Raw genomic sequence first — 25,585 nt, forward strand, 5'->3', positions numbered from 1 at the left:
AACTACAAAGGTTTATTTTGTTGGTTTCTATATTTCCAATGTCGGCTGGTGCTTTCTCTGATGCTTTCCCTCCCCTCTTCTTTCTGTCTGTCTGTCTCTCTCATAGGAGCCGTCCCAATTCTCTGAACATCCCCCTCACAGATGGCATGGTACGTGGGCAGGTGGGGGCCAAGATCGCCCCCGCAGTGGACCACTGGCACCTGACTGACCTCGGCCAGCTGCAGTCCCACTCCAGCTACAAGGTTTTATACACCGTCCGGCAATGAGGGCTGCCCGCCTCTGTGTTAATAGCATCTTCATAAGGAGAGCTCTGTGTGTCTGGAACCCTTTGCAGCTTTATACCTGTTTCTGCACGGATGCTTTGCTGAGCTAAACCCTGTCTTCGAGGGTTTTCTCTTGATTTCCTCTCCTTTTCTATTAAGTGTCTGTGGTCCAGGGGGAATGATACTTTACTCAGTTTTCTTCCTACATGCGGTAGGAGAGCGCGATTGAACCTTCCTGTCCTGACCTCCGGGCAAAGTTGTCCTGCTTTTGAGAACACTGATCGTGATGTTTGAATAGGGGCCAAAAGGTCACAGACCCAACACATCAAGGCCCAACTGGTGTGGTGCATTCTGTTTGAATTATTTTATTTCACAAAAAGAGTAACCTGCCTTTCTGCCCTAATAAGGGCCGCCAGGTCTTTTCTTTGTAGCAGGAACTCCTTTGCATATTAGGCCACACACCCACACACTCCAAGAGCTTACAGGGCTTTTCTTACGGGGCCAACTGTAAGCTCTTGGAGGATTGGCTATCTCAGGGATGTGTGGCCTAATATGCAAAGGAGTTCCTGTACAAAAAAGCCCTGCAGCTAACAAATTAAACCATACATAATAAAATCACATCTTAAAAACTATGAAAAAGTTGAGCAAGATTCAAGCTGCTTTTCAAGAGTCACAGCTGCCCGTGCCGTATCAAAACATAGCGTCTAGTTAAAACTAGAGCTAAAATGCATACAAAACCATGAAAGCAACAATTAATAACATTGGGCAGAAAGGGCTTGTTAGACAAAACAAAACAAAAAGTTGCAGAAAGCTGGTGTAGTATAGTGGTTAATGTTGGCCTACAGTTTTGGAGGCCTGAGTTCAAGATCTTCACTCTGCCAAGAAGCTTGATGGGTGACCTCGGGCCAGTTGCTCTCAGTCTAACCTACCTTGCAGGGCTGTTGTGACAATAAAGAGAAAGGACAGCCATGTTTATCACTCTGTAAGGTATATAGGAGAACACTCTGTGAGAGCTTTAACTAATATATATTGTAAATAATATTTTAAACAATATTTTAAATCACAATATTTCCATATTAATTTGAAATTATTTCACAGTCCATTTTGCAATATGCAATGTTTTTTTGTTTGTTTGTAGGACTTCCTGAAGTCCAGTTCACCAATGCAGGTGTGGCTGCAGTTCCCAAACTGGTGTGGCCGCTGCAACTGGACTGCTGCTTCTGCCCACTTTCAGAGAATCCTTCTTCACGCAGCTCACCAAGGGACACAGTTTCAATTGAAATTAATGTTCGGCCCTTTCAGAGGAAGCGAAGGACAAAGAGAAATGTGAAGCCCTGCTTGATCCCTGGAGATAAGCAGAGCCGAGCCAAATTGAAACTGTGTCCCTTGGTGAGCTGCGTGAAGAAGGATTCTCTGAAAGTGGGCAGAAGCAGCAGTCCAGTTGCAGCGGCCACACCACTTTGGGAACTGCAGCCACACCTGCATTGGGGAACTGGACTTCAGGAAGTCCTACAAACGAAGAAAAACATTGTATGCTGTAAAATGGACTGTGAAATAATTTCAAATTAATGTGGAAATATTGTGATTTAAAATATTGTTTAAAGTATTGTTTTCAATATATATTAGTTAAAGCTCTCACAGAGTGTTCTCCTATATACCTTACTCATACCTGCGAGCTCTCTTGTTTCACATGTTTATCACCCTGAGCACTTTGGAGGAAGGGTAAGACAAGCAAGGTTGGAATTCCAAATATTAATTTGTTCTTCCAGTCAAGCCTAAACACATGAGCTATGTGGCCTGCATGCTTCAAATGTTACACCTGCAGGGGGATGCCTTGTGGCCTTAGAGGCAGGATGAATGTACCTGGTGGGAAGCTGCACTCTCACTCTACCACAGGAAGAGGATGAAGTAAAGTATCTTCAGTCTTATACAAGGGTCAGGGCCAGCCCTAGACTGTCCGGCACTCTTGGCAAAGCTAACTTCTGGCACACACCTTCCCCTTGCACTGATAATGTCACTGAGTCACATGAGGGCACCCAATCTGGCACCCTCAGAAGACCGACTCCCTAGGCAGCGGCCTAGTTTGCCTAGTGGCAGGGCCAGCCCTGAGAAGGGCTGCTTCACATATCGGTCTTTTCACAGAAGTCACTTTTGTGTAGAAAAAAGAGCAGTTCCCATGTGTAGATGGAAGCTGCTGTAAATCACTCTGTGTGTGTTGGTGAGAGGCAATGTCTGGCCTCCTGTCAGTACTGTAAGCACGTGGAATTGCTGTCTGTGTGGGAACCATGCCCTTTCCAAAATGGAAGTGACTTTGGGTATAGGAAATCTGTAATGTGGACTGGAGAACGCCGTGTTGTCGAGTACTGTGGGTTCTGATGTGACTTATCACATGCAGCGTCTCTGAGGCGAGCATTTTGACTAGAGACAAGCAGTGATTTAAACCCTGAATCGCTGATATTTGATGCATATGTTTTTCTACTCTGACTTACATTTGGAGGCACCTCTGTATCTAAAAAAAAAAAGTTACTGTAGGGTAGAAATAGTAAGAAACTGAGTAAGAAATAGACACTGTGTTTCTGCACAAGTGACTAATGACTTGGAAAGAACAAAGTTAGAGTCCAGTGGCACCTTTGGAAGAAAAGAAGCCTGGAGCACTGACTCCTGCAGAGGTTCAACAGACAGTTTCCTCTGAGGCTGAGTAATCACGCTGTCTCTCAGAGGCTTGAATGATCCAGTAACCTTTGGTGTACATTTACCCACCCCCAAAGTGACCTACAGGGAAGAGGTGGGGTAGACCTCTGAATCTTACCCAGCTGTAGTTGGTGGCCTTCTCTATTGGTGGGCACCTTAATTAATTAATCTGAAACCTTTAATTATTTACTCCCCCCCCCCCGCTCCCAAGTATCTCCAGAATTAGGCTCCCAGGAACTGAGAAACGAGTAGGATACCCTAAATTTGCTCCTAATATTACTTACTCCTTCAGGCAGTAGGTTGCAAGCAAAGCACTATTCTTTTTGGTGGTGTGCAAACAAAACTCTGCCCCACTGTACTGTAAACCAGCTGTCAGTACAAGTGCGAAATTGCATTAAAGAATCAAGTGTATGTGTGTAGAGGAAGGGCCATTATACAATACAGTGTTTTGTCATTGCTTAGTCAGAGAAAGTACCTGTCTAGTCAACCGGATCAGATTAACATGCATGACTCCTAATCTAGTTTCTCTTCCAAGCAGAGCATGAGCATCCTTTGCCTTTCAGAAAGGTATGATTGCAAAGGGTTGAGCGGCCATCTTCTCACAGTTTTCAGTTGCCATTCTGCTATGCTCCCCCCCCCCTTTTATTTTGAAAGCTGTGAAATCATAAGATGGTATGGGAACAGAAGCCTATACCAGTATCAGCCTCTTCATCGCCATCATTGTAACAGCACCATTGTAATAGCAGCAACTGTCTGAACAGAAGCTGAGAGTTAGGGTTGATTCACTCATTATGGGATACGCAGACAGAGATAAATGATGAATTCCCCTCCATTTCTGTGTGTGAAGTGCCCAATTCAGATCAGAACTGGCTCATACGGAAAAGGGGCTTCAGCTTTTCTCTGGGCCATTTTTCCAACCTGAAACAGTTCCCAAGTGGGGGAACAGTAGGGGAAACATATAGGTTCCCTGAAATATTGTCCCACCCCCCTCTCTGGATAGTTTTAGGTTGGGTAAATGGTAAAGAGGAAGGCTTCTCCATGGGCATCACAGTTCTGATCCGAAGGGTACTATCAGGACTTTTTTTGTAGCAGGAACTCCTTTGCATATTAGGCCACACACCCCTGATGTGGCCAATCCTCCAAGAGCTTACAGCACTACTGTAAGCTCCAGGAGGATTGGCTACATCAGGGGTGTGTGGCCTAATATGCAAAGGAGTTCTTGCTACAAAAAAAGCCCTGGTTGTGGAGAACCTTCAAGTCACCTATAACTCTATTATGACACAGGATGGGGACTCCAGACTCAACCAGGGAGCCCTGTTTTGTGTGAATTGGCCTGTCAGTTGATTCAATTGGAGGGGGGGGGGAGGAATGAATTTGGATCATACATACCAAATTAATGTTTCACACAGGTGTCATGGTTTCTGAAGCATCCCTGGAAAAGTGTGAAATCAGAAATTGTCCCCATATATGAGCATATGAAGCTGCCTTATACTGAATCAGACCCCCGGTCCATCAAAGTTAGTGTTGTCTACTCAGACTGGCAGCTGCTCTCCAGGGTCTCACGCTGAGGTTTTTCACGCCTACTTGTCTGGACCCTTTTTAGTTGGAGATGTCGGGAATTGAACCTGAGACCTTCCACTGACCAAGCAGACACTCTACCACTGAGCTACAGTTCCTCCCTAAGGACAGATTTGAAGCAGGAAGTTGGCTGGCTCTGGTCCAACCATTGTTCCAGATAATCATGATGAGAAATTGGGTGGTGGTGATGGTGGTATGGATTGGGAATGCAGAATCGAGGAGCAGATCAGCTATCATGGCTCCTGGAAATTTTCTTTGTGGGCCAGTAGCCTTGCTGGGTCAGCCTAGTAGTGAGAATGGTGGTGGTGACTGAGCCCCAAGTGACACAAGGAAGGTGTGGCTGGCCTGGCTGAACCCCATGCAGCTGGCTAGACAGACAGTCCAGGTGGCCCCTTGAGGGGGGTGCTCTTCCAAGACCATTTTTTTATTCCCAGTCCCTGCCAGTAAACAGAGCTCATGTTAGGGACCTCTCCTTTCACTTATACAGAATAGGTGTTAAGGGACTGTGTTGGCTTCGTATGCCTAGAATTCTGCTGCCATTGGATTATTGGCCTGCCCCACTCCAGAGGTGATTGGTTTGCAGATCTTCCAGCTGTTTCCTTGGTTACCGTGCAGGGAATATCATATTACAAAAGGCCCTACAGGGAACTCACATGATTGGATGCAGAACTTGAGAGCTTGCTTTGTCCGAAGACACGCCTGTTTTAACTGCTTTGCGTTTTGAAGTCCTGTTGCAAGTCATTGCTGGATCTTTGACTGTGACTTCTTAATCTGTTCTGAACAACCATCCCAACAATGACTAGTAGCTGAACTATGAACCCTTTGGGACCACAGAGCCAGCTTGGTCCTGTGTGGGTAGAGTGGCTCTGTCCCTTCTGTGGTTTCATATATAACAGGATAGTGCATTGAGGTTTGCAGGAATTCTCCAGTGTAGTACTCCTGCTGCTGGTCTTTTCCAGGAATCTGTCTGCTCTTGGGGACAGATTGGCCCACCAATAAACTAATTTTTTAGGCTGCCATTCTCCCAGGTAACTGGGACCCAGTTTAACCTACCAGGAAAGTTCCTGATGGGCTGCTGTCTTGAGCACAAGCCTAGCCTGGATGGCGCTTGGCAGCATAGAAGGAGGAAGTGGGTGAACTGATGTCTGTCATGGTCACCAGTCAGGCTGCAGCTCTGTGGCTTGTCCCTGAGCTGTTTCAGTGGTCCAATCCATCCCACCTCCTCTTCTTTCAAAGAAGGATGGTCTGAAGGAACACAAATTCTGATAGATCTGAAGCAGTATGCTTTCTATACGTTGCATGTTTTATGTACGTGAGAGTTGCACACATGAGAAATGGAATGTTTTGGAGTTCTAGTATATATATATACTATATATATAAGCTGCCTTATACCGAATCAGTCCCTTGGTCCATCAAAGTCAGTATTGTCTACTCAGACTGGCAGCGGCTCTCCAAGGTTTAAAGCTGAGGTTTTTCATGTCTATTTGCCTGGACCCTTTTTAGTTGGAGATGACAGGGATTGAACCTGGGACCTTCTGCTTACCAAGCAGATGCTCTACCACTGAGCCTCCGTCCCTCCCTAGTTTAGTTTATCCCTTATGACAAACCTGCGGGGGTAGGTTAGGCTAATAGGTTAACAGAGCACCCATCCTGCTTTGTGGGATTTGAGCTTGGCTTTTCTGATGAAAATCTGAACCATTGCATTGTAACTGGCTGCACGAGCTGCTCATTGACCATTGCCATGATGGGCTTCCTAGAGAGTAGCACTTGCATCCCATAATGCTATAAAGCAGCCACCAATGGGGAAATAAACTAGTACGTACTGACACCTTTCCCCCTTTTTCTTTCCCCTGTGCTCCAATCAATGCTGGGTAACAGTGCCCAACGGAGCAAATGTCTGAATCTGGGCAGTCTTCTGCAGCTGCAACGCCGAGCACCACTGGGACAAAATCCAACACCCCCACATCATCTGTGCCCTCTGCTGCCGTCACCCCCTTGAATGAGAGCCTTCAGCCCATGAACGACTATGGCATCACAGCCAAGAACAACAAGCGGTCTCGGGAGAAGCGGAACAGTCGAAATATGGAAGTCCAGGTCACCCAGGAGATGAGGAATGTGTGCATAGGTATGGCTAGCTGTGGACACTGGGTTGCTTCCTGACTAGCCCTTGGAATGCTTACTGTCTAGCCCTTAGGATGCTTCCTGACTGGCTGTAAACTTTGTCCTCCTTCCTGGCTTGTGACAGTTCTTGGACTTGATCTTAACAAATCAAAGAGAACTCTCCTCTCTTAGAGCTAAAGCACATTTGGTTAGACTATCTAACAGAACCTTCTGGAGATTAGTATATAGTTGGCAGTTCAATAAGATATGCTGGATGGAATCTGGCAAGCTTGACCCGCATAGACAATGTCTCTCACTAAAGGGGACTTGAAGAAATCTCCCATAGAGAACATTGGAGGGAAATGCATTCATCCTAGCCAGCATAAAAGCTCTCTGATGTTGCGGATTATCTAGTTCAGATAAATATTTGGCCATTTTCCTGGCTGTCTGATCAAGTCCAAGTGATGCAGGAGAGCAAGTATAAAATTGGACAGGGCACAGTTTATGAGAGTCTAGATCTAAGATTCTCTGTTTGATAAATCTAAAATTATAAGATCCATCAGATAAAAATAGATTGTCAATTGCAATTCCCATGTGTTTGAGCCTCGACATGATTCCATCTTGCCAAGCAGCATTATAAGGATCTCTTTTTAGGTAGTTGAGCAAGCTAGCTGGTTCAGCCCTATAAAATATCCATAACCAATATTTAAAAGTTAGAGTCCAGGCTTTTGTTTCAATCATAGATTGGCCTGTTTCTGAACAGATTACAAAATAAGGAACACGGTTGGGGATTCCTAAAAGTTGTCGCAGAAATGTAGCGTGGATATTTTCTATTTTTTGGTTCCGAGCATTAATCCACAGAGGGATAACGTACAAAATCTGTGATAGTGTTTTAGCATTAAAAGCTCTGATTGCAGCAGGCAAACATTGGTTACCTTTTTATAATAAAACTGTTTAATTTGAGATAAAGAACAACTAGCTATATTTATTATTCTGTCACAGTGAACTGCCCATTAGAGATTGTAATTAAAGGTTATGCCCAGATATTTAAAGCATTTGGATTGGTCAATTTCGTGCTTGCCTATATACCATTTTTTGTGGTCGCCAACTTTAAGAAAAGACCACAACCTTAGATTTGGAGTAGTTTATAACAAGTGAGTTAAGCTGGCAGTAGTTGTTAAAAGCTTTCTGGTATCGCTGCGGGCCGACTCTTGTGCAGGAAAGTATAGTTGTATCATCAGCATACAATAATATTGGAACTGAGAGATCATTTAACTTAGGTGGATGCCCATTTATGGAACTAAGATATTTTGCCATATCATTTAAGAAAAGATTAAAAAGATTTGGGGCTAACAAACATCATGTCACCCCTCGGTCGATGTTTCTGTGCTCTTTCTTTGCTTGGGAAGCAGCTTGACCTATTCAGAGCCCTGCTCAATAGAGGTTCTGCCTGGCAAACATACGGCTTGGCTCATTCTCATTTAATCTTCATAGGACCTGGTGTGGAAAGGGCTATTGTCTTGTGATCTGCATCACCTGTCTCCTCAATAAGCAGAGAGGTGTACGCCCCTTTGTACCTCCCCAGGCTCCATCGGCTTTCCTGAGCTCTATTTTTTTTTCTCATTTCAAATGATAGGAATGGGAAGTAGTGATGAGGGGTCAGATTTTCAAGACATCGACTCAACTCCCGAGTTGGACATGTGTCAGGATCCCCGGTTGGAGCGCACTGGAAACAGGTACATGCTTTTTTTTAAATTGCTACATACGTTGGCTCTTATTAGGCAGCCTCTTTGGGGGCAGCCTCAGAGTGGCCAGGCAATTCATAGGACACTAAAGATTGGGGGCAAAGTGTAGATGACTGGGGAAGGATCTTACATAAATGAGACCTTGTTGGACCGGGCCATTTAAGATTAGGTAAGAGCCCTGTGGCGCAGAGTGGTAAAGCTGCAGTACTGCAGTCGGAGCCCTCTGCTCACGACCTGAGTTTGATCCCGGCGGAAGCTGGGTTCAGGTAGCCAGCTCGAGGTTGACTCGGCCTTCCAGCCTTCCAAGGTTGGTAAAATGAGTACCCAGTTTGCTTGGGGGGGGGTACTGGGGGGGTGTAGATAACTGGGGAAGGCAATGGCAAACCACCCTATTAAAAAATCTGCCATGAAAACATTGTGATACAATGTCACCTCAGAGTCAGAAACGACTGGTGCTTGCACAGGGGACTACCTTTACCTTTAAAGATTGGATTACACATAGGATGTTATAACAAACCCTTGATGGCTATTGTTTCTGCACTGAGATGGGAATGGTTAGGTCACAGGTGTCAAAGATGTGGCTCAGGGGCCAGATCAGGCCCCTGGAGGACTCCTATCAGTTCCCTGAGCAACTGGCTGTCATCTGCTTCCTTCTCCCTCTTTCTTGCCTCCTTCTGCATCACAGCTTACTTTGCAAGGCTCTCTGAATCGCACAGTGGAGCTACTTAGCCAAGCCTCTGTTCCTTCTATTGGCTGAGGCTCCTCCCCCTTCTGGTCCCCTGGGGAAGAAAGGAAAGCCAGAGCTTCCTTTGCTCAGTTTCCTGATACAGAGAAAGCACATTTAAGACCAACAAGTGCTAATGTTTTAAGCATGTTTTAAGTTTTTTTAAAAAATCTTTATGTTTGTGTCTTTTATAAAGTTTATATTTCTCAGGGCTTTTTCTTGCAGCAGGAACCCCTTTGCATATTAGAGCACACACCCTTGATGTAGCCAATTCTCCTAGAGCTTACAGGACTCTTAGAACAGGGCCTACTGTAAGCTTCAGGAGGATTGGCTATGTCAAGGGTGTGTGGCATAATATGCAAAGGAGTTCCTGCTACAACCCCCCGCCCCGAACATCTGTAATATGCGGAATCTCACAGTTTGCTAATTCTGCTCAGTGTGTAGCATGCTGTTATGAATCAATGTGTCTCTATCTGGATATGCTAGTTTGCCTGCCCTCATAACAAATGAGTTCGACGCCACTGGGTTAGTTGTTCCCCTACCTGATCTCAGATGCTCTGCTCTCCCCCCTCTCATCTGCCAGTTTCCAAGTAAATGTATCTATGTATGAAGCTATCTTATACAGGTCAGACTATCGGTCCACCTAGCCTGATATTGTCTGCTCTGATGGTCTGCAGTTTTCCAGTGTCTTGGCCTTCTGTTTGCCAAGCACATGTTCTACCTCTGGCTGCACACCATCCCTAGATCCTTGGGTCTTCCACAAATGGCATGCAATAATGACAAGCAGAGAAGAGGGGAGTATGGCCAGTCACATCCAATACTCCCTCTAAGCTGTGGAGTTTTGTGAGCAAAAAAAAATCTACTTCATGAGCTACTGGTGTGCTGGAGAGCATACTGGAGAGCTAGTTTGGTGTGGAGAGCTAGTTTGGTGTAGTGGTTAAGTGTGCGGACTCTTATCTGGGAGAACCGGGTTTGATTCCCCACTCCTCCACTTGCACCTGCTAGCATGGCCTTGGGTCAGCCATAGCTCTGGCAGAGGTTGTCCTTGAAAGGGCAGCTGCTGTGAGAACCCTCTCCAGCCCCACCCACCTCACAGGGTGTCTGTTGTGGGGGAGGAAGGGAAAGGAGATTGTGAGCCGCTCTGAGACTCTTCGGAGTGGAGGGCGGGATATAAATCCAATATCATCATCATCATCATCATCATCTTCTTCTTCTTCTTCTTCTTCTACTGGCATTAAATCTGTGAGCTACTGCATCAACTAGTTTGCTCTGGGGCTGTTTTTCCTGAGCTAAGACAAAAATGTGTGAGCTGGAGGCTAAAAAACTGACTCAGCTTAGAGGGAACACTGGTCACAGCCAATGTTCCCTCTAAGCTGCAGAGTCTTGTGAGCAATAATTCTACTTTGTGAGCTACTGGTATTAAAGTTGTGAGCTACTGCATAAATGAGTGTGCTCTGGGGTCATCCTTCCTGAGCGAAGACAAAAATGTGTGAGCTGGAGGCTAAAAATCTGTGAGCTAGCTCATGCTAACTCATCTTAGAGGGAACACTGATCACAGCATGTCTTTGTCCCCCACCCCCCTCTTTGCACAACAGCCCAACACAAGGTATTGTCAACAAAGCCTTTGGCATCAACACGGATTCATTGTACACCGAGCTTACTGAGGTGGGCTCTGAAGCCATCGGAGATGTGGACGAAGGAGCAGACCTGTTAGGTAAAAAATGTTTGCTGAGTGCTGCTTTGGAAATTTCCGCTTCATATGTCCTCACTGCTGATCCTTTGAGGTAGGCTAAGCTGAGAGATCAGGACCTGAGTAAAGATCTGAAGAAGAGTGGGGAAGCAGCTTTATATTGACAAACCTAACACCTTGGCGTTTTTCAGAGTATGGCAATATTCTTTCAGTTCCATCTTGTGTAAAGTTAGACTGTAGTCGTCTGGTGACTGCACTGTTAATTAATCAGCCATGGCAGTATCCGCAGAATCCTGCAACAGGAATACCAGAATCCTGCATCATGGTTCAAATTAAGCATATTTAGCATTTTCTGTTATTTATTATGCAGTCTTAACTAATTTGCATGACTTAATTTGCTAACCTTCAGAAGGCTGAGGAACTACTGAGTGCACTGGTGCACCTCTCCATCTTCTGCCTGTTATGCTAGCTTTCTTCCTGCGGGGAGTTTACCCACAATTTAAAGTGACATAATCCAGGAAGGACTGTCCCTGAAGGACTGTGCACATCTCTGACTGCTGAAAATCCTTTCCCTGCCCCCTCTTTTTTATTTTCTGTTTGAGATTTCATCAGGGTTTGTCCACAGTACTTTTGGACAACTCTTTGCAATCAAAAGGACTAGGAACTTTAAAAAAACAAGCAAACGACACATTATAAGTAGGTTGCGTCCTGTAGCTGGCAGTGCTTGTTCCTGTCCTTGTACAGACTCCCAGCCTTCACACAGCTTTACATAATAAAAGTTCCAGCAGGTATTTTAAACAAGCAAACGACACATTATAAGTAGGTTGCGTCCTGTAGCTGGCAGTGCTTGTTCCTGTCCTTGTACAGACTCCCAGCCTTCACACAGCTTTACATAATAAAAGTTCCAGCAGGTATTTTAGTAAGTTAATAACTCAGTGCTCCTGGTGCCCCCTTAAACAGTTTATAAAGGGAAGTGAACAATCAAGAAGCAGATCAGATAATGACATCATTTAATAACCAAAGAACCACAGTGCTGAGTTCTCAAAGCTTATTAGCTTCCACTTCTGGCATTTATGATTTCCTTCCACTCTTCTTGCCTTTGTGTTGCACCAAGTTCTCTCCCATGCTCAGATTCGCACTAGCATCTTGCCGGTTTGCTCCCCTTTCTCGCAGCATTCTCATCCAATGCCCCCATATGGTTTATTTTATTTAATTTACTAAATTTGTAGCCTGCTTTTCCATTTGACATGCTCCAGGTGACTGGCAAAATGGATGCCGTGCAAAGCGGCAGCACAAAATCAGTAAAACAAAAAGGTTAATAGAGTCAAGAATGTCATGGCTGTTCTCGCGAGTTCTCCTCCTCCTCCATCCTAGCACAGGAAGATTTGTCTTTCTGCATCTATGCACAACAGGCAAAGAGAACTTCAAAATGGATTGTGTCAGGGCTTTTTTTTGTAGCAGCAGCAACTCCTTTGCATATAAGGCCACACACTCCTGATGTAGCCAGTCCTCCAGGAGCTTATAGTAGGCCCTGTACAAAGCGCCCTGTAAGCTCTTGGATTATTGGCTACATCGGAGGGGTGTGGCCTAATATGTAAAGGAGTTCCTGCTACAAAAAAAGTCCTGATTGTTGTGGAGTCAGTTGCCAATTCGTGGCAAATATTTGGACACCCATAGGGATATAGGAACCATTGGCTAGAGTCAGTCCCCCATGGTTGGAAAAATCAAGATAGAATTGTTTTAACTGCTTAATTGAATTCCTCTCTGTTTCTGCCCTAGCCATGGATCCATGTTTCCATCTCCCCTCCTTCATTGCAGCTTGGTGGGGGGCAGAGTTAGTAGACAAATGTATTCTTGTATTTTCTGATCCAGAATCTTGAAGAGAGGGGCAGCTGATTGTTGAATCATGACAGATAGATACCGTGACGAAATAACGAAATTATTAGAAACAATGTATACAAAATTTATAGACTATATTTAAAGTGATATCAACACATATTTAGTACTAGTAAAATTCAAGATAACAATTTTGAAACAACAAAGCAGATTGAAATGGACCTTGAGTACATATTTTGCTACAAGCACTCTTTGAACTTTGCACTTTTGGAAGTAGTCTCCAGTTGTAACTGTTTCATCTGCTTTGTTGTATGAGAAGTTTGTTTCATAATTGTTACCCTGAATTTTACTAGTACTAAAATATGTGTTGATATTACTTTGAATATAGTCTATAAATTTTATATAAATTGTTTCTAATAATTTCGTTATTTCGTCACGGTATCTGTCTGTCTTCAATTCCTCTGTGACTCTCTTTTGTTTTGGTTTTGGCTGTTGAATCATAGCTGCAGCTTCTGGAATGGAGGGTGGGTGGGAGCGACTTTGTTTTCTCCTAGGTTGCTTGAGTGTTTTGGAGCAATTAATGCTTTCGTTCCCTCAACTATGAGGGAACATCTGATGAAGAGGGGAGCCCAAAGGACACAGAAGCGGTAAGTGATGCAAAGCCTTTAAATCCAGAAGCAGAGATTCAAAGTCCAGGTCTTAAATCTGTATATTGAATGCTGGCCCACTCACCTTTTGCTCTGTAAGGCAGTCCACCAAAAACCTCTGAGGTCTTGTCTGCCCATGTAGCAGAATGAGGTTTCAGGATCCTGAAGTGGAAGAATGATTGCAGGGCAGAGGATAGATCCACATGGGAAGCCGTGTTGGTCTGTAGCAGGGGTGGCCAAACTGTGGCTCAGGAGCCACACGTGGCTCTTTCACACATATTGTGTGGCTCTTGAAGGTTCTGTCAGCCATTTTGGAGAATGAAGTTAAAGTTGCTTTCTTTCCACCTTCCCTTCCCTTTCCCCATCTATTTTCCTTCCTTCCTTCCTTCCTTCCTTCCTTCCTTCCTTCCTTCCTTCCTTCCTTCCTTCCTTCCTTCCTTCCTTCCTTCCTTCCTTCCTTCCTTCCTTCCTTCCTTCCTTCCTTCCTTCCTTCCGACTTTCATGTCTTGCAGCTCTCAAACACCTGACGTTTATTCTGTGTGACTCTTATGTTACGCAAGTTTGGCCACCCCTGGTCTGTAGCAATAGAACAAAGTTAGGGTTCAGTAGCACCTTTAAGACCAACCAAAGTTAGGGTTCAGTAGCACCTTTAATACCAAGTTGCATTCAAGGTATGGCCTTATACCATGAATAAATCTCTGCAGAGACGAGGCTTACACTTAATTGCCGGATTTTTTTCTTGTCACCCGGCAACACAAACCCAAAACCAAAACCTGCAGTTACCAAAACAATCTGCAGTTATCAGAAGGCTAATACGTACTCACTAATAAGTTTTAAGACCTCATAGATAAACTTTATTAGACTCCAAGTTTAGAAAAGCTGAAGCATAGTTCTACAATAAAGCAGAGAGCATTATGAAAAATATAAGTCCCAACAGGGACTTCACTCTATTAGATTTTCCCATTTAAAATCTAAGTCCCAAGTCCCTATTTGTTTGACCTGACCAGCCTAGGGACAGTCTCCTGTCTCTTTTCAGATCAGGCTTGAAATTGACAAAGGCTTGTTAATTTCTGAGCTGAGCAGCATGGAAGTCCCTGCCTCTCATGCAATCAGCACCTTCTGCTCAAAAGTCCAGAGCTTTTAAAGGCTTGAACCATCTCACCATCTCTGTCTTATCAGTATCAGATGTTTATGCATTCCAAAAAACTCCAGCTGCAATTTAATATCAACAATAATACTTGCCAAATCAAAACATTGCCCTCAGTTTACTTCTACCTTTAACCTACTTATACAAATGGCTAGTTCTCTTGCTTCCTGTGGTACCATATAACAGGGGTGGCCAATGGTAGCTCTCCAGATGTTTGTTGCCTACAACTCCCATCAGCCACAGCCATTGGCCATGCTGGCTGGGGCTGATGGGAGTTGTAGGCAAAAAACATCTGGAGAGCTACCATTGGCCACCCCTGCCATATAAGGATCATACCAAATAAGGAGATTCCTGCCCTGAGCCAGCTTATGAACTTTCACACACTAACCCACTTATGCTTTTCTCTGAGAGCAATAGATGCTTAAGGTGCTGAAAAGCTTGGAGCTGAAGAGCTCTTTTTCATAAGAGCTACTGCAGCCAAAATCATAAAGAGGGCCAACCCAAAATAAATTCTGCCACACACTTCAACGTGTTCTCTCTGGTGAAAGCTTTCTGCAACTAGAAGACTGTGAAACATCTTCCCCTCTTAATTGTGCTAGTTTTCTGGTTGCAGGAAGTTGTTCATACAAAGGAAACAGTCTAAGTATGAAGTGGTGCGGTCCATTCTACCACCTCATGCTTCTTATCCCTCATTCTGTTGCTTGACTAGACCAGGCTTGAACTCTCTTGGTTTGGCTTGTTTTCCTGGAGTCGCATAAATACCCAGTTGATGAGCTACAAGTCATGGGCAGCTTTGGACTTAGGGCTACGTTATGCTGGCTGGCTTTAGCCAATGTTTAATCAGTGCTTCTGGAAGATCATGGGGGTTGCTGTGAAAGTTAGTTGCCAAAAAAGGCTGTGGGGTTTTTATTCTCCTTGTTAAGGTGGGGAGGAGATCAAAGCCAAGAAACTGCCTTTTGTCCTGCAGTTTCCTTGTAGGAAACGTTAGCAAGAAAGGGAGGTTTTATCCAGAATTGTAATATTTGTGTCAGCTCCTCGCCTTTGTTTCCATTGGGGGGAAAAAAAGCCTTAACCCACTCCACAAAATGTCCCTTATGTAGATTCATGCCATTTGCAGTCATAGCAGATCCTGTCTCTTACTATTTCATGCCTTTTGACATTGAAATGGCACAATCATTGTCAATTTATTTTATCCAGACTTTTTTTTAATTATTATTTTGTTGGTTTTGGTCACTGATTGACTCTTTTTTCCCCACTTCCTTTCCTCCCCTCTTGTCTCTCTGTGCTTCGCTGGACATGGCCCATAGGGGAGTTTTCAGGTGTGTATCTCTCCTTTGTTCAGATTCCTTGTTGTCCCCTCCCCACCCTTTGGTTCCTTTTCTGCCCCTTCCTTTTTTTCAAGTTTTGAATAAAATGACATGGGTATACACATATGATACTCCCCTGCTGTCGTCCAATCATGGTTGGCTTTGCGGCCTTTGTCCTGCCTCTCCCTTGTCCAATTGGCTCACACGATTTAAGGTTCCAAACCTCCCTGTTAGAACATCTCTGCTTTCTGCTCACTTGACCCACTACATTTTGATAAACTTTTTTTTGGGTGGTTTTATGCAGCCTTGCTTCACTGCTTTGACCTCTCCCTCCTTGGGACCTGGGAGGTGGGACAGACCTGTTGTTAATGAATGTCTGCTATGGAGTAGGATTTTATTTTCAAGGGCAGGCAATATTCCTATTCAGTTCCTCATTCCGAGTGAATTCATCTTGTAGGTGCCACAGCTTAGGTCAGAGGTCCCCAACCCGTGGTCCGTGGACCATTACCGATCTGTGACCTGTTAGCAACCAGGCCATGAGTGGTATAATTATTTCATTATATATTACTATGCAGCAGGCCTTGAATTCAGCAGGAGCTCACAGGAGCAGAGCTCCTAAACCTTTCTGAGGGTTCCCCCTCCTCCCTCCCACCTACCTACCTTGTCCATTGAATAGTAGGTGCAACTGCATAACAATTCCTGGATGAGCTCCACCACCTATTTTTCTACAAAATGACCCCTGCAAAGTAGTAATAATAATAAGACGACAACATTAGATTTATATCCTGCCCTCCGAATCTTGCCCTCTGAATTGGCTCACAATCTCCTTTATCTTCCTCCCGCACAACAGACACCCTGTGAGGTGGGTGGGGCTGAGAGAGCTCTCCAAGAAACTGCCCTTTCAAGGACAACTCTTGAGAGAGCTATGGCTGACCCAAGGCCATTCCAGCAGCTGCAGGTGGAGGAGTGGGGAATCAGATAAGAGTCCACACACTTAACCACCACACCAAAATAAATTGTATCATCCCGAAATCATTCCCCCACCCCAGTCTGTGGAAAAATTGTCTTCCACAAAACTAGTCCCTGGTGCCAAAAAGGTTGGGGACCCCTGGCTTAGGTAGCTGGGCAGGGGCTCAGGGCTTGCAGGATGGGGCTGAGGCTTGGTTCTCGCAGCTGGCAAGTTTGTGGAGGAACAAGGAATGGCGTTGACCATCAGAGCTATAGCTGGAGTCTAACAAAGAACACATTTTCTAGATGAGTACTGAATCTGTGTACTTTGGGATGCAGTTTAGCAGTTCTGAGTGTAGATCTGGTTTCCCCCCAAAAGACATAAAGCAAGCACAGAGAAAGGAATCAGATGGCTAAGGGGGTGGGACACACCTGTCTAAAGTAAAGAATTCTGGGCAGTTTTAGATCACCAAAAAAGGTCTGTGGAGGATACACACATGACAGATGTGTACCAGATCATGAACATGGAGAGAGAAGCTTGTTTTCCTCTGGTCGTGCTGGAATTTGTAGCTTGCTCAATGCAGTTGTTCAAGAGTCAGTGCAGGACAGATGGAAAATTAGCGTAGGAATTCACTTTTCCCAGCTTAGATGCTTTTGCAAAGTGTTGGGCACATCCAGGGAGGAAGGACCATGTAACGACTGTGGGCCTTGAATGGCAAAGTATCCGCATGCTGAGGCAGTATATCTCTGAATGCCAGATGTTGAGCTGGCTCTTGCCCTTCTTAAGAACATCTGGTTGGCTACTGTTGGGAACTGGCTACCCTTAGTCTGATCCAGCAGTGCTTTTATTCTGTGTTGTGTTCCTCCGTTCATCTAACAGGAAAGGGATGGCGGTAGCCTTCCTGCTGGAGGATAAATTAAGTTTTCAAATGGCAATGGGAAACGTGCCATTTATGTATCACTGTTCATAATATAGACTAGATGATTTTCTTTGTTCCAATTGCTAGTGGAGAAAGGAGCATGTGAGCCCAAAATTTAACCAAATAGCTGATTGATTTCTCCCCCATTTATAGCCTGTGTTTCTTCCATTCTGGAATTTATAGTATTCCCTAGAGATCTTACCTTTAGCCAGGGCTCTTTTTTTGTAGCAGGAACTCCTTTGCATATTAGGCCACACACCCCTGATATAGCCAATCTTCCTGGAGCTTACAATAGGCTCTGTACTAAGAGCCAACTAAACTCTTGGAGGATTGGCTACATCAGGGGTGTGTGGCCTAATACGCAATGGAGTTCTTGCTACAAAAAAAGCCCTGCCTTTAGCAAGGTTGCTGGATCACGCCCTTGCAATGTCACCTTAGAAATTCAGCAATTTGTGAACAGGAGTTTGTGTGTGATGTGTCTCTAGCTTTGACTTTCTTGATTGCTGCTTGTTAGATAACACCGTACTAATTTAATACTTGGGAGGACTTTTCCTTTGTCCTGTTTGAGTGTTCTCCTGCCTCCCCCCTCATCCATGCTATTTTTTTTGGTTACTTGCCCCCAAAAGGACAATATGTCAGAAGCTCCGTTGTTTCTACAGGGCAGAGAACAGTGACAGAACCAGAACATACAAGCCAATGGCTTTATTTTAGAATCTTCTCAGCCAGTTGAAAGAGGACAAAGAACAATTCCGGCTGCAGTGTAACTGATTTCCATGCTCAGACGTGTTCAGAAAGTGCATCGCCATTTTTTGCCATTTACAGATTGGAATTTAATGGCTGCTTCTCTCTCTCTCTTTTCCCTCTTTTTCTCTTCTTTGTCCCTCTCTCTCTGAACCCCCCTTCCTCTTTTTCTCATATGGAATGACTTACGTAGTACGGGATGATTTCTTTGGTAAGGCAAAGGCCGTTTTTAAACCTATGGGTGTTTTCTTTCCCCTTTTTTCTGTTCATTCGACATCTCTTCATGCTTTTTCCAGGATTTCTTGGGCCTGTTTTTTTTATTCGTTTCATTTCTCATTTCTGTGCTGGTGATGGCGTTACTTTCTTGAGAAGCAGCAGATGGTTCTTCCATTGTTTTGGGAGATATTTTCTTCTGTTTGGGGATGTCGTTGTGATCCACTCGGATGCTTCAGACAGCTCAGAAGAGGCAGGCCAAGTGTGGTGAGCCCTGGAAGTTTGTCTCTTTCCCTGGTTAATTTAGCCAGAGAATACTTGAAACAAAAAACCAAACACCCTTGATGTGAGTGAGCATCAATATTACCTGTTTCATGGTCCACCTGTTGGACTACTACCAGAACTGATATTTCCTGGATGCATAGTTCAAAGTATTAAACATTTCTTTTTAAGGACACCCTTTTTAGTCATGTAGTCTAATCAATTAAAAAATTCTCCCTGATTACTCAGCCCTAGTGGATGCTTATTTATTTTTTTTAACAGATAGTCTTCAATGCAAGTATAAAAAGCGCATGTAACAAATGCTGTCTTAGAAGAGAAAATCTTTTTCTCTTAGAAGAGAAAATCTGACATTGCTGAGTTTTCCCCTCTTTTCATATTCTTTTCTTTTGTTGATGTATGTGTAAGGGGGGTAGAATTTAGATTGGGAAAACACTGTGCGGATGGGTGGGTAAACATATCTTTCCAGGGCTAGATTGACATGTTGAGGCCTTAAACTCTGTCAAGATTAAGAGCCCCCTTGCCATAGTATTGCCAAAAAGTGTATGATTTTAACACAGGGGTGGCCAAACTTGCTTAACATAAGAAACACATAGAATAAATACCAGATGTCTGAGAGCAGGAAGGAAGGAAGGAAGGAAGGAAGGAAGGAAGGAAGGAAGGAAGGAAGGAAGGAAGGAAAATGGGTGGGAATAGGAGAGGTGGAAAGAAAGCAGCTTTAACTTTAAATGCATTCCCTGGCTGGCTTTGTTTGGAGGAGTGATTTAAAGAGAGAAATGCCTTCTCCAAGCCAGCCAACAGGACTGTGAGGGCTTTGAGAGCCACAGAAATATGGGTGAAAGAGCCACATGTGGCTCCCAAGCCGCAGTTTGGCCAACCCTGTTCCAACATTTAACTTTACGGATAGATCCATGTGGGCAGCCATGTTGGTCTGAAGCAACAGAACAAAGTTTGAATCCAGTGACACCTTTAAGACCAGCAGGGTTTTTATTCAAGGTGTGAGCTTTCGTGTGCAAGCACACTTTGTCAAACTAGACTCTAAATTTAACTTTACACTTAAAAAAAATAATAATAATAATAATAACTTTTAATTTCTATCCCGCCCTCCCCGCCAAAGCAGGCTCAGGGCGGCTTACAACATAAAATACATTATACATCAGATTACATAAATTGCAAATAAAATCCAAGTTAAGACAAATTACAAGTTAAAATTTACAAATTACAATGGTGCTAAAACATTCGATCTTCAATAATTCCATAAAATTCAGTAACCAAGAGCACTTTTTTAGAGGCATTTCCTAGTTTATCATTGGTTGAAGGCTAGTTTATAGAGGTGGGTCTTACAGGCCCTGCGGAACTGTTCCAAACTCCGCAGGGCCCGCACCTCTACCGGGAGTTGATTCCACAGCAGTGGAGCAGCAATAGAGAAGGCCCTATCTCGGGTGGCCTTCAATCTGGCCTCCCTTGGCCCAGGGACGGTCAGCTGGTTTTTTCCAGCCGACCGCAATGCTCTTTGGGGCTCATATGGGGAGAGACGGTCCTTCAGGTAGGCAGGTCCTCGGCCATATAGGGCTTTAAAGGTGATAACCAGCACCTTGTAACGAACTCGGTATCCCACTGGCAGCCAGTGCAGTTCGCGCAGCCCCGGCTGTATGTGCTCCCATCTTGGGAGTCCCAACAACAGCCTAGCCGCCGCGTTCTGCACCAGCTGCAGCCGCCGAGTTCGGCACAGGGGCAGCCCCATGTAGAGAGCGTTGCAGTAATCCAGTCTCGAGGTGACCGTAGCATGGATCACCGTTGCTAGGTCACGGCGCTCTAGGAAGGGGGCCAACTGCTTCGCCCGTCGGAGATGAAAGAACGCGGACTTGGCAGCGGCCGCTATCTGTGCCTCCATTGATAGTGAAGGCTCCAGAAGAACCCCCAAGCTCTTGACCCTATGTGCCGCTTTCAGCAGCACACCGTCAAAAATCGGCAAGGGGATTTCCCTTCCCAGGGCACCGCGACCCAAGCAAAGGACCTCTGTCTTCGTTGGATTCAACTTCAGCCCGCTCAGTCTGAGCCAACCTGCCACGGCTTGCAATGCTAGGTCCAGGCTTTCTGGGACGGAGTCAGGTCGGCCGTCCATTAATAGATAGAGCTGGGTGTCATCTGCATATTGATGGCACCCAAGCCCAAACCTCCGGGCAATCTGGGCAAGGGGGCGCATGTAGATGTTAAATAACATCGGAGAGAGAACTGCCCCTTGTGGCACCCCACACACTAGGGGGTGCCTCCGGGACAGCTCCCCCCCAATTGCCACCCTTTGTCCCCGTCCATCAAGGAAGGAGGAAAGCCACTGTAAAGCCAACCCCCTTATCCCTGTGTCGGCGAGCCGGCGGGCCAGTAGCTGATGGTCGACCGTATCGAACGCGGCCGACAGATCTAACAACATCAGCACCGCCACGCCGCCTCGATGCCCCATAGTAATCTGAGCCCCTAATCTGTAGCTGATTTAGCATGTGCAGAAATCCAGTCCTGCTTTCTTTGTCATATTTATGATTATTATCCCGTTTGAACCCCTCCCCCAAAACGGGAGAGCCAGTCATGAATTTCCTGCCGTTCTTCTGGACCTTGTCTTTTCATATCCATGAGTAGGAGCAGAGAACTTCTTTGCAGGGTGAGGCATCCCTGTAAGCCTATCAAAACACTGAGGTTTTGCAAGAGGTTGGACTTCGTGCCCCCGATAGATTCCACCCATACTCTATGTCTAATGAACTTCTACATGCACAGGCTTCAAATATCATTGTTTTTTAAAAAGGCAATATGCAGTTCAGGCACTGATTCTGCTTTTTGAGCCTTGGGTCTGGCATCCAGGACCACAAAATTCCCAGCAGCTTGGTTGCCCAGGCACCTAAAATGTTTATGCTGGTGCCTAACAACGTGCTGAGTCCGAACGGGTCTTTGCTCATTTGCAAACCCAGGCTTGCCACCATATGAACTGGAGTGTTAGTCTCCACTACAGAATGAAGTCTGATGATTTGGTGATGGAAAATATGGCATACAGATCACATGCTGTCTGAAACATCCGAAGGGAGTCATCTCTTTTTTGTCTTACTGGTTGTTGTAGTGGTCCCCCCCCCCCCTTTTGAAAATGCAACTGCTGCTTCTTTTCCATTTCCTGTTGGGAGCTTGTCTGTGTCACTTCATCTCATTGTGGGAAGACAGTGTGCGTACAGCCTTTGGGGGGGCGGGTTGTCGTGACGTGTTTTCACATTTCTGTGCTACTGTGGCTCTCATGGGCTTTTCATTCGTCTTGAACGTGTGTTTGGCATTTACTGCGCAAGTAAGCAAAATGAGTAGCGACGAATTAATGTTTTTCTTCCCAGCGAAAAGAGGAAAGAGAGTTTTGAATCTACAAAAAGCAGCACGAGGGAGAACTTAGGTGTTTGGCCTTTGTTTTGGTTGGCGGGCTTTTCTTACCTCAAGTGAGAGAAAACAACCCAAGCAAGAGAGAAGAAATACTTCCCTGTGTTGAAATCCCAATAATGCTTATTGCACAATTGGGTAGCATTACTGTGGCTCAGTGGAAGAGCCCTTATTTTGCATGCAGAAGGTCCCAGGTTCAGTCCCTGACATTTCAGATAACAAGGGATTGGGATGATCCTTCTTTGCTTGAGATGCTGGAGAATTGTTGCCCATCGGTAAACAGTGCTGAGATCGATGGCCCAGTGAAACGTCCTCCCATAGTTTTGCAAATATTAGAAATTTTTATCTCTCTTTTCAGCCTGGAATTCACTTTTAATTAGATTCAGCCAGGGCTATTTTAGTAAAAAAAGCCCATCTGCATAATAGGCCACATCCCCTGATGTCACCATTGTTTCACATAGGGCTTTTTTGTAGAAAAAGCCCAGTAGGAGCTCATTTGTATATTATGCACACACCCTGACACCAAGCCAGCCGGAACTCCATTCCTGTGTGTTCCTGTTCAAAAAAAGTCCTGGATTGAGCCATGCAATCTCAAACAGCAGGGTGGGATGTTTCTCTACCCTTTAAGGTGGGTCCCCAACCCCCAGTCCGTGGACCAGTACCGGTCCGTGGCCAGTTTGCAACTGGGCCAAGTTGTATAATTATTTCATTATATATTACAATGTATGTAGTAATAACAGGCCTCAGATTCAGTGGGAGCTCACAGGAGCACAGCTCCTGAACCTTTCTGAGAGTTCCTCCTCCTCCTTCTGAGAGTTCCACCTCCTTGTCCATTGAATAGTAGGTGCAGCTGCATAACAATCCCTGGATGAGCTCCACCACCTATTTTTCTACAAAATGACCCCTGAGTAATAATAATAATAATAATAATAATAATAAGACAACGACATTGGATTTATATCCTGCCCTCCACTCCAAATCTCAGAGTGGCTCACAATCTTCTTTATCTTCCTCCTCCACAACCAACACCCTGTAAGATGGGTGGGGCTGAGAAAGCTCTCCCAGAAGCTGCCCTTTCAAGGACAACTCCTGTGAGAGCTGTGACTGACCCAAGGCCATTCCTGCAGCTGCAAGTGGAGGAGTGGGGAATAAAACTCGGTTCCCCCAGATAAGAGTCCACACACTTAACCACCACACCAAAATAAAGTGCACAATTGTATAATCCAGAAACCATCCCCCCTGCCGGGGGCCCATGGAAAAATTGTCTTCCACAAAACTGGTCCCTGGTGCCAAAAAAGTTGGGGACTGCTGCTTTAAGGGCATTCATGCATGTGAGGCTAAGAGAAGAAGAAGACATGGGATTTGTATCCCACCCTCCACTCTGAATCTCAAGAGTCTCAGAGCGGCTCACAATCTCCATTACCTCCCCCCCCACACACACACAACAAACACTCTGTGAGGTAGGTTGAGCTGAGAGAGCTCTCACAGCAGCTGCCCTTTCAAGGACAGCTCTGCCAGAGCTATGGCTGACCCAAGGCCATTCCAGCAGCTGCAAGTGGAGGAGTAGGGACTCAGACCTGGTTCTCCCAGATAAGAGTCCACACACTTAACCACTACGCCAGACCGGCTGTCACACCAAACTGTGCTAGACATTAATGTGCAACACTTGGATACTGCTGAAAATAGCCTCCCCACTTAAACTTCACGCCACATTCCTCAACGTCCTCACATTGTGTATCTCCCGGCCTTCAATAGAAACAGCCACTGGTAACTGAGCTGAGTTGGGGCAATGTAGGCTGTGGTACTGTCATAAGGCCAGGTGTGTGATAACCTAAGAGAATATGATTCAGGGATGTAGCTATTTGGCAGCAGCCCAGTATTGCGTTCTGTCTTCAGTGTGCCTTTCACATTTCTGCCTTTGTGACATTCACAGTCTACATCTAAGTGTATGCAAGCCCTGGCTTGGAACACTGTGAGGTGTCCTTTATGAGTTCCGTTGTTTCCTGCTCTGATCTTTGTTCTTAGAAGAGAGGCGCAGTCTGGCCCTGTGCGGGGGGCTTGCTGCAGGATCCGAGGGGAGCAAGGTCATGCCTTGTATCATCCCTAGCTAGGGTTGCCAGCCTCCAGGTGGGGCCTGGAGATCTTGCGCTTTTACAGCTGATCTCCAGCTGGCAGAGATCAGCTCCACTGGAGAAAATGGCTGCTGTGAAGGGTGGGCTTTAGGGCGTTGTACCCTGCTGAGGCCTCTCCCCTCCCCAAACCCCGCCCTCCCAGCTCCACCCCCAAAGTCCCCAGGTATTTTCCAACACAGACCTGGCAACCCTATTCCTAGCAGAACTAGGAGGAGGGTGGGAAAGGGGCCTTTCACAGAAAATTCTTAGCAAACTGCCAATTCTCTGTGTTCTTTAGAGGGGGAGCCGTGAGCAGCGTAGGTATGAATTGCAGAGAGACATAATGAGGAGGTTAGGTATAAACTGAACATCCTGCTTCATTCTCAGCTTCTCCACTCATCTCTCCCCCCATCTCACCCGAACTATTAATGAGGGTTGGAGGCTTCCCTGTGAACATGATGGGGGGCACAGAAGATGACCTCACAAGTTCAGGGGAAAGACCTGCCAGCCAGTTTAGATGTGGAACTGTTTTGGGGCTGGGTGCTTCTGGTTAAATACACGACAGCATAACAGTGATGTTATCTCATCCTTGACTAGAATTTCATAGAACCGTAGCTGGAAGGGACCTCCAGGGTCACCTAGTCCAACCCCCTGCACAATGCAGGAAATTTACAAATACCTCCCCCCTAGTGACCCCCGCTCCATGCCCAGAAGATGGCAAAAGAAAAAAAAATCTTCCAGGACCCCTGGCCAAACTGGCCTGGAGAAAAATTGCTGCCTGACCCCAAAGTGGCAAACTGCATTTCCCTGGGTGTGCAAGAAGGGGCCACGAGGACTGAGCACTGATGCAACCCTTCCTGCCCTCCCTCCCATGATCTGCCGAAGTTCAGAGAATCAGCATTGCTGTCAGGTGGCCATCTAGCCTCTGTCTGAAAACCTCTAAAGAAGGAGCACCTCCCAAGAAAGTCTGTTCCACCGAGGTACCGCTGACTTTCAGGAAGTTCTTCTTAATGTCTAGCCAAAAATTTGAAGGCCCCCAATTTAATGGTAAAACATGCATCCAATATCTTAGAGTTTGGAAACCGTTTGCACCTTCCAGGGTCTTTGTTGCAATTCATGGAGGGAGCAAATATTAGATTATGTCCTTGATTTGCTCAGTCCCAGCTGCGGCAACTGACCTCTGTATCCTCGGCCTCTGTTCTTGCAAACTTAGTCACAGGGTGATTGCATAAGTCATCTT

General features: G+C 45.4%; 1 protein-coding gene across 1 annotated transcript in view; it reads left to right on the forward strand.

Annotated features, from left to right (window-relative positions):
- MAPK8IP3 (mitogen-activated protein kinase 8 interacting protein 3) overlaps window positions 1–25,585 on the forward strand; it is a 92,584-nt gene that overhangs the window by 22,375 nt on the left and 44,624 nt on the right. The window contains exons 6-11 of the mRNA XM_060260427.1: window positions 107–242; window positions 6,411–6,657; window positions 8,269–8,368; window positions 10,697–10,815; window positions 15,729–15,740; window positions 18,531–18,548. Of these exons, the coding sequence (XP_060116410.1) occupies window positions 107–242; window positions 6,411–6,657; window positions 8,269–8,368; window positions 10,697–10,815; window positions 15,729–15,740; window positions 18,531–18,548 (632 nt within the window). The remainder of the gene's footprint in view (window positions 1–106; window positions 243–6,410; window positions 6,658–8,268; window positions 8,369–10,696; window positions 10,816–15,728; window positions 15,741–18,530; window positions 18,549–25,585) is intronic.

The sequence above is a fragment of the Heteronotia binoei genome, chromosome 20 (assembly GCF_032191835.1).
Source record: "Heteronotia binoei isolate CCM8104 ecotype False Entrance Well chromosome 20, APGP_CSIRO_Hbin_v1, whole genome shotgun sequence".
Classification (NCBI taxonomy): domain Eukaryota; kingdom Metazoa; phylum Chordata; class Lepidosauria; order Squamata; family Gekkonidae; genus Heteronotia; species Heteronotia binoei.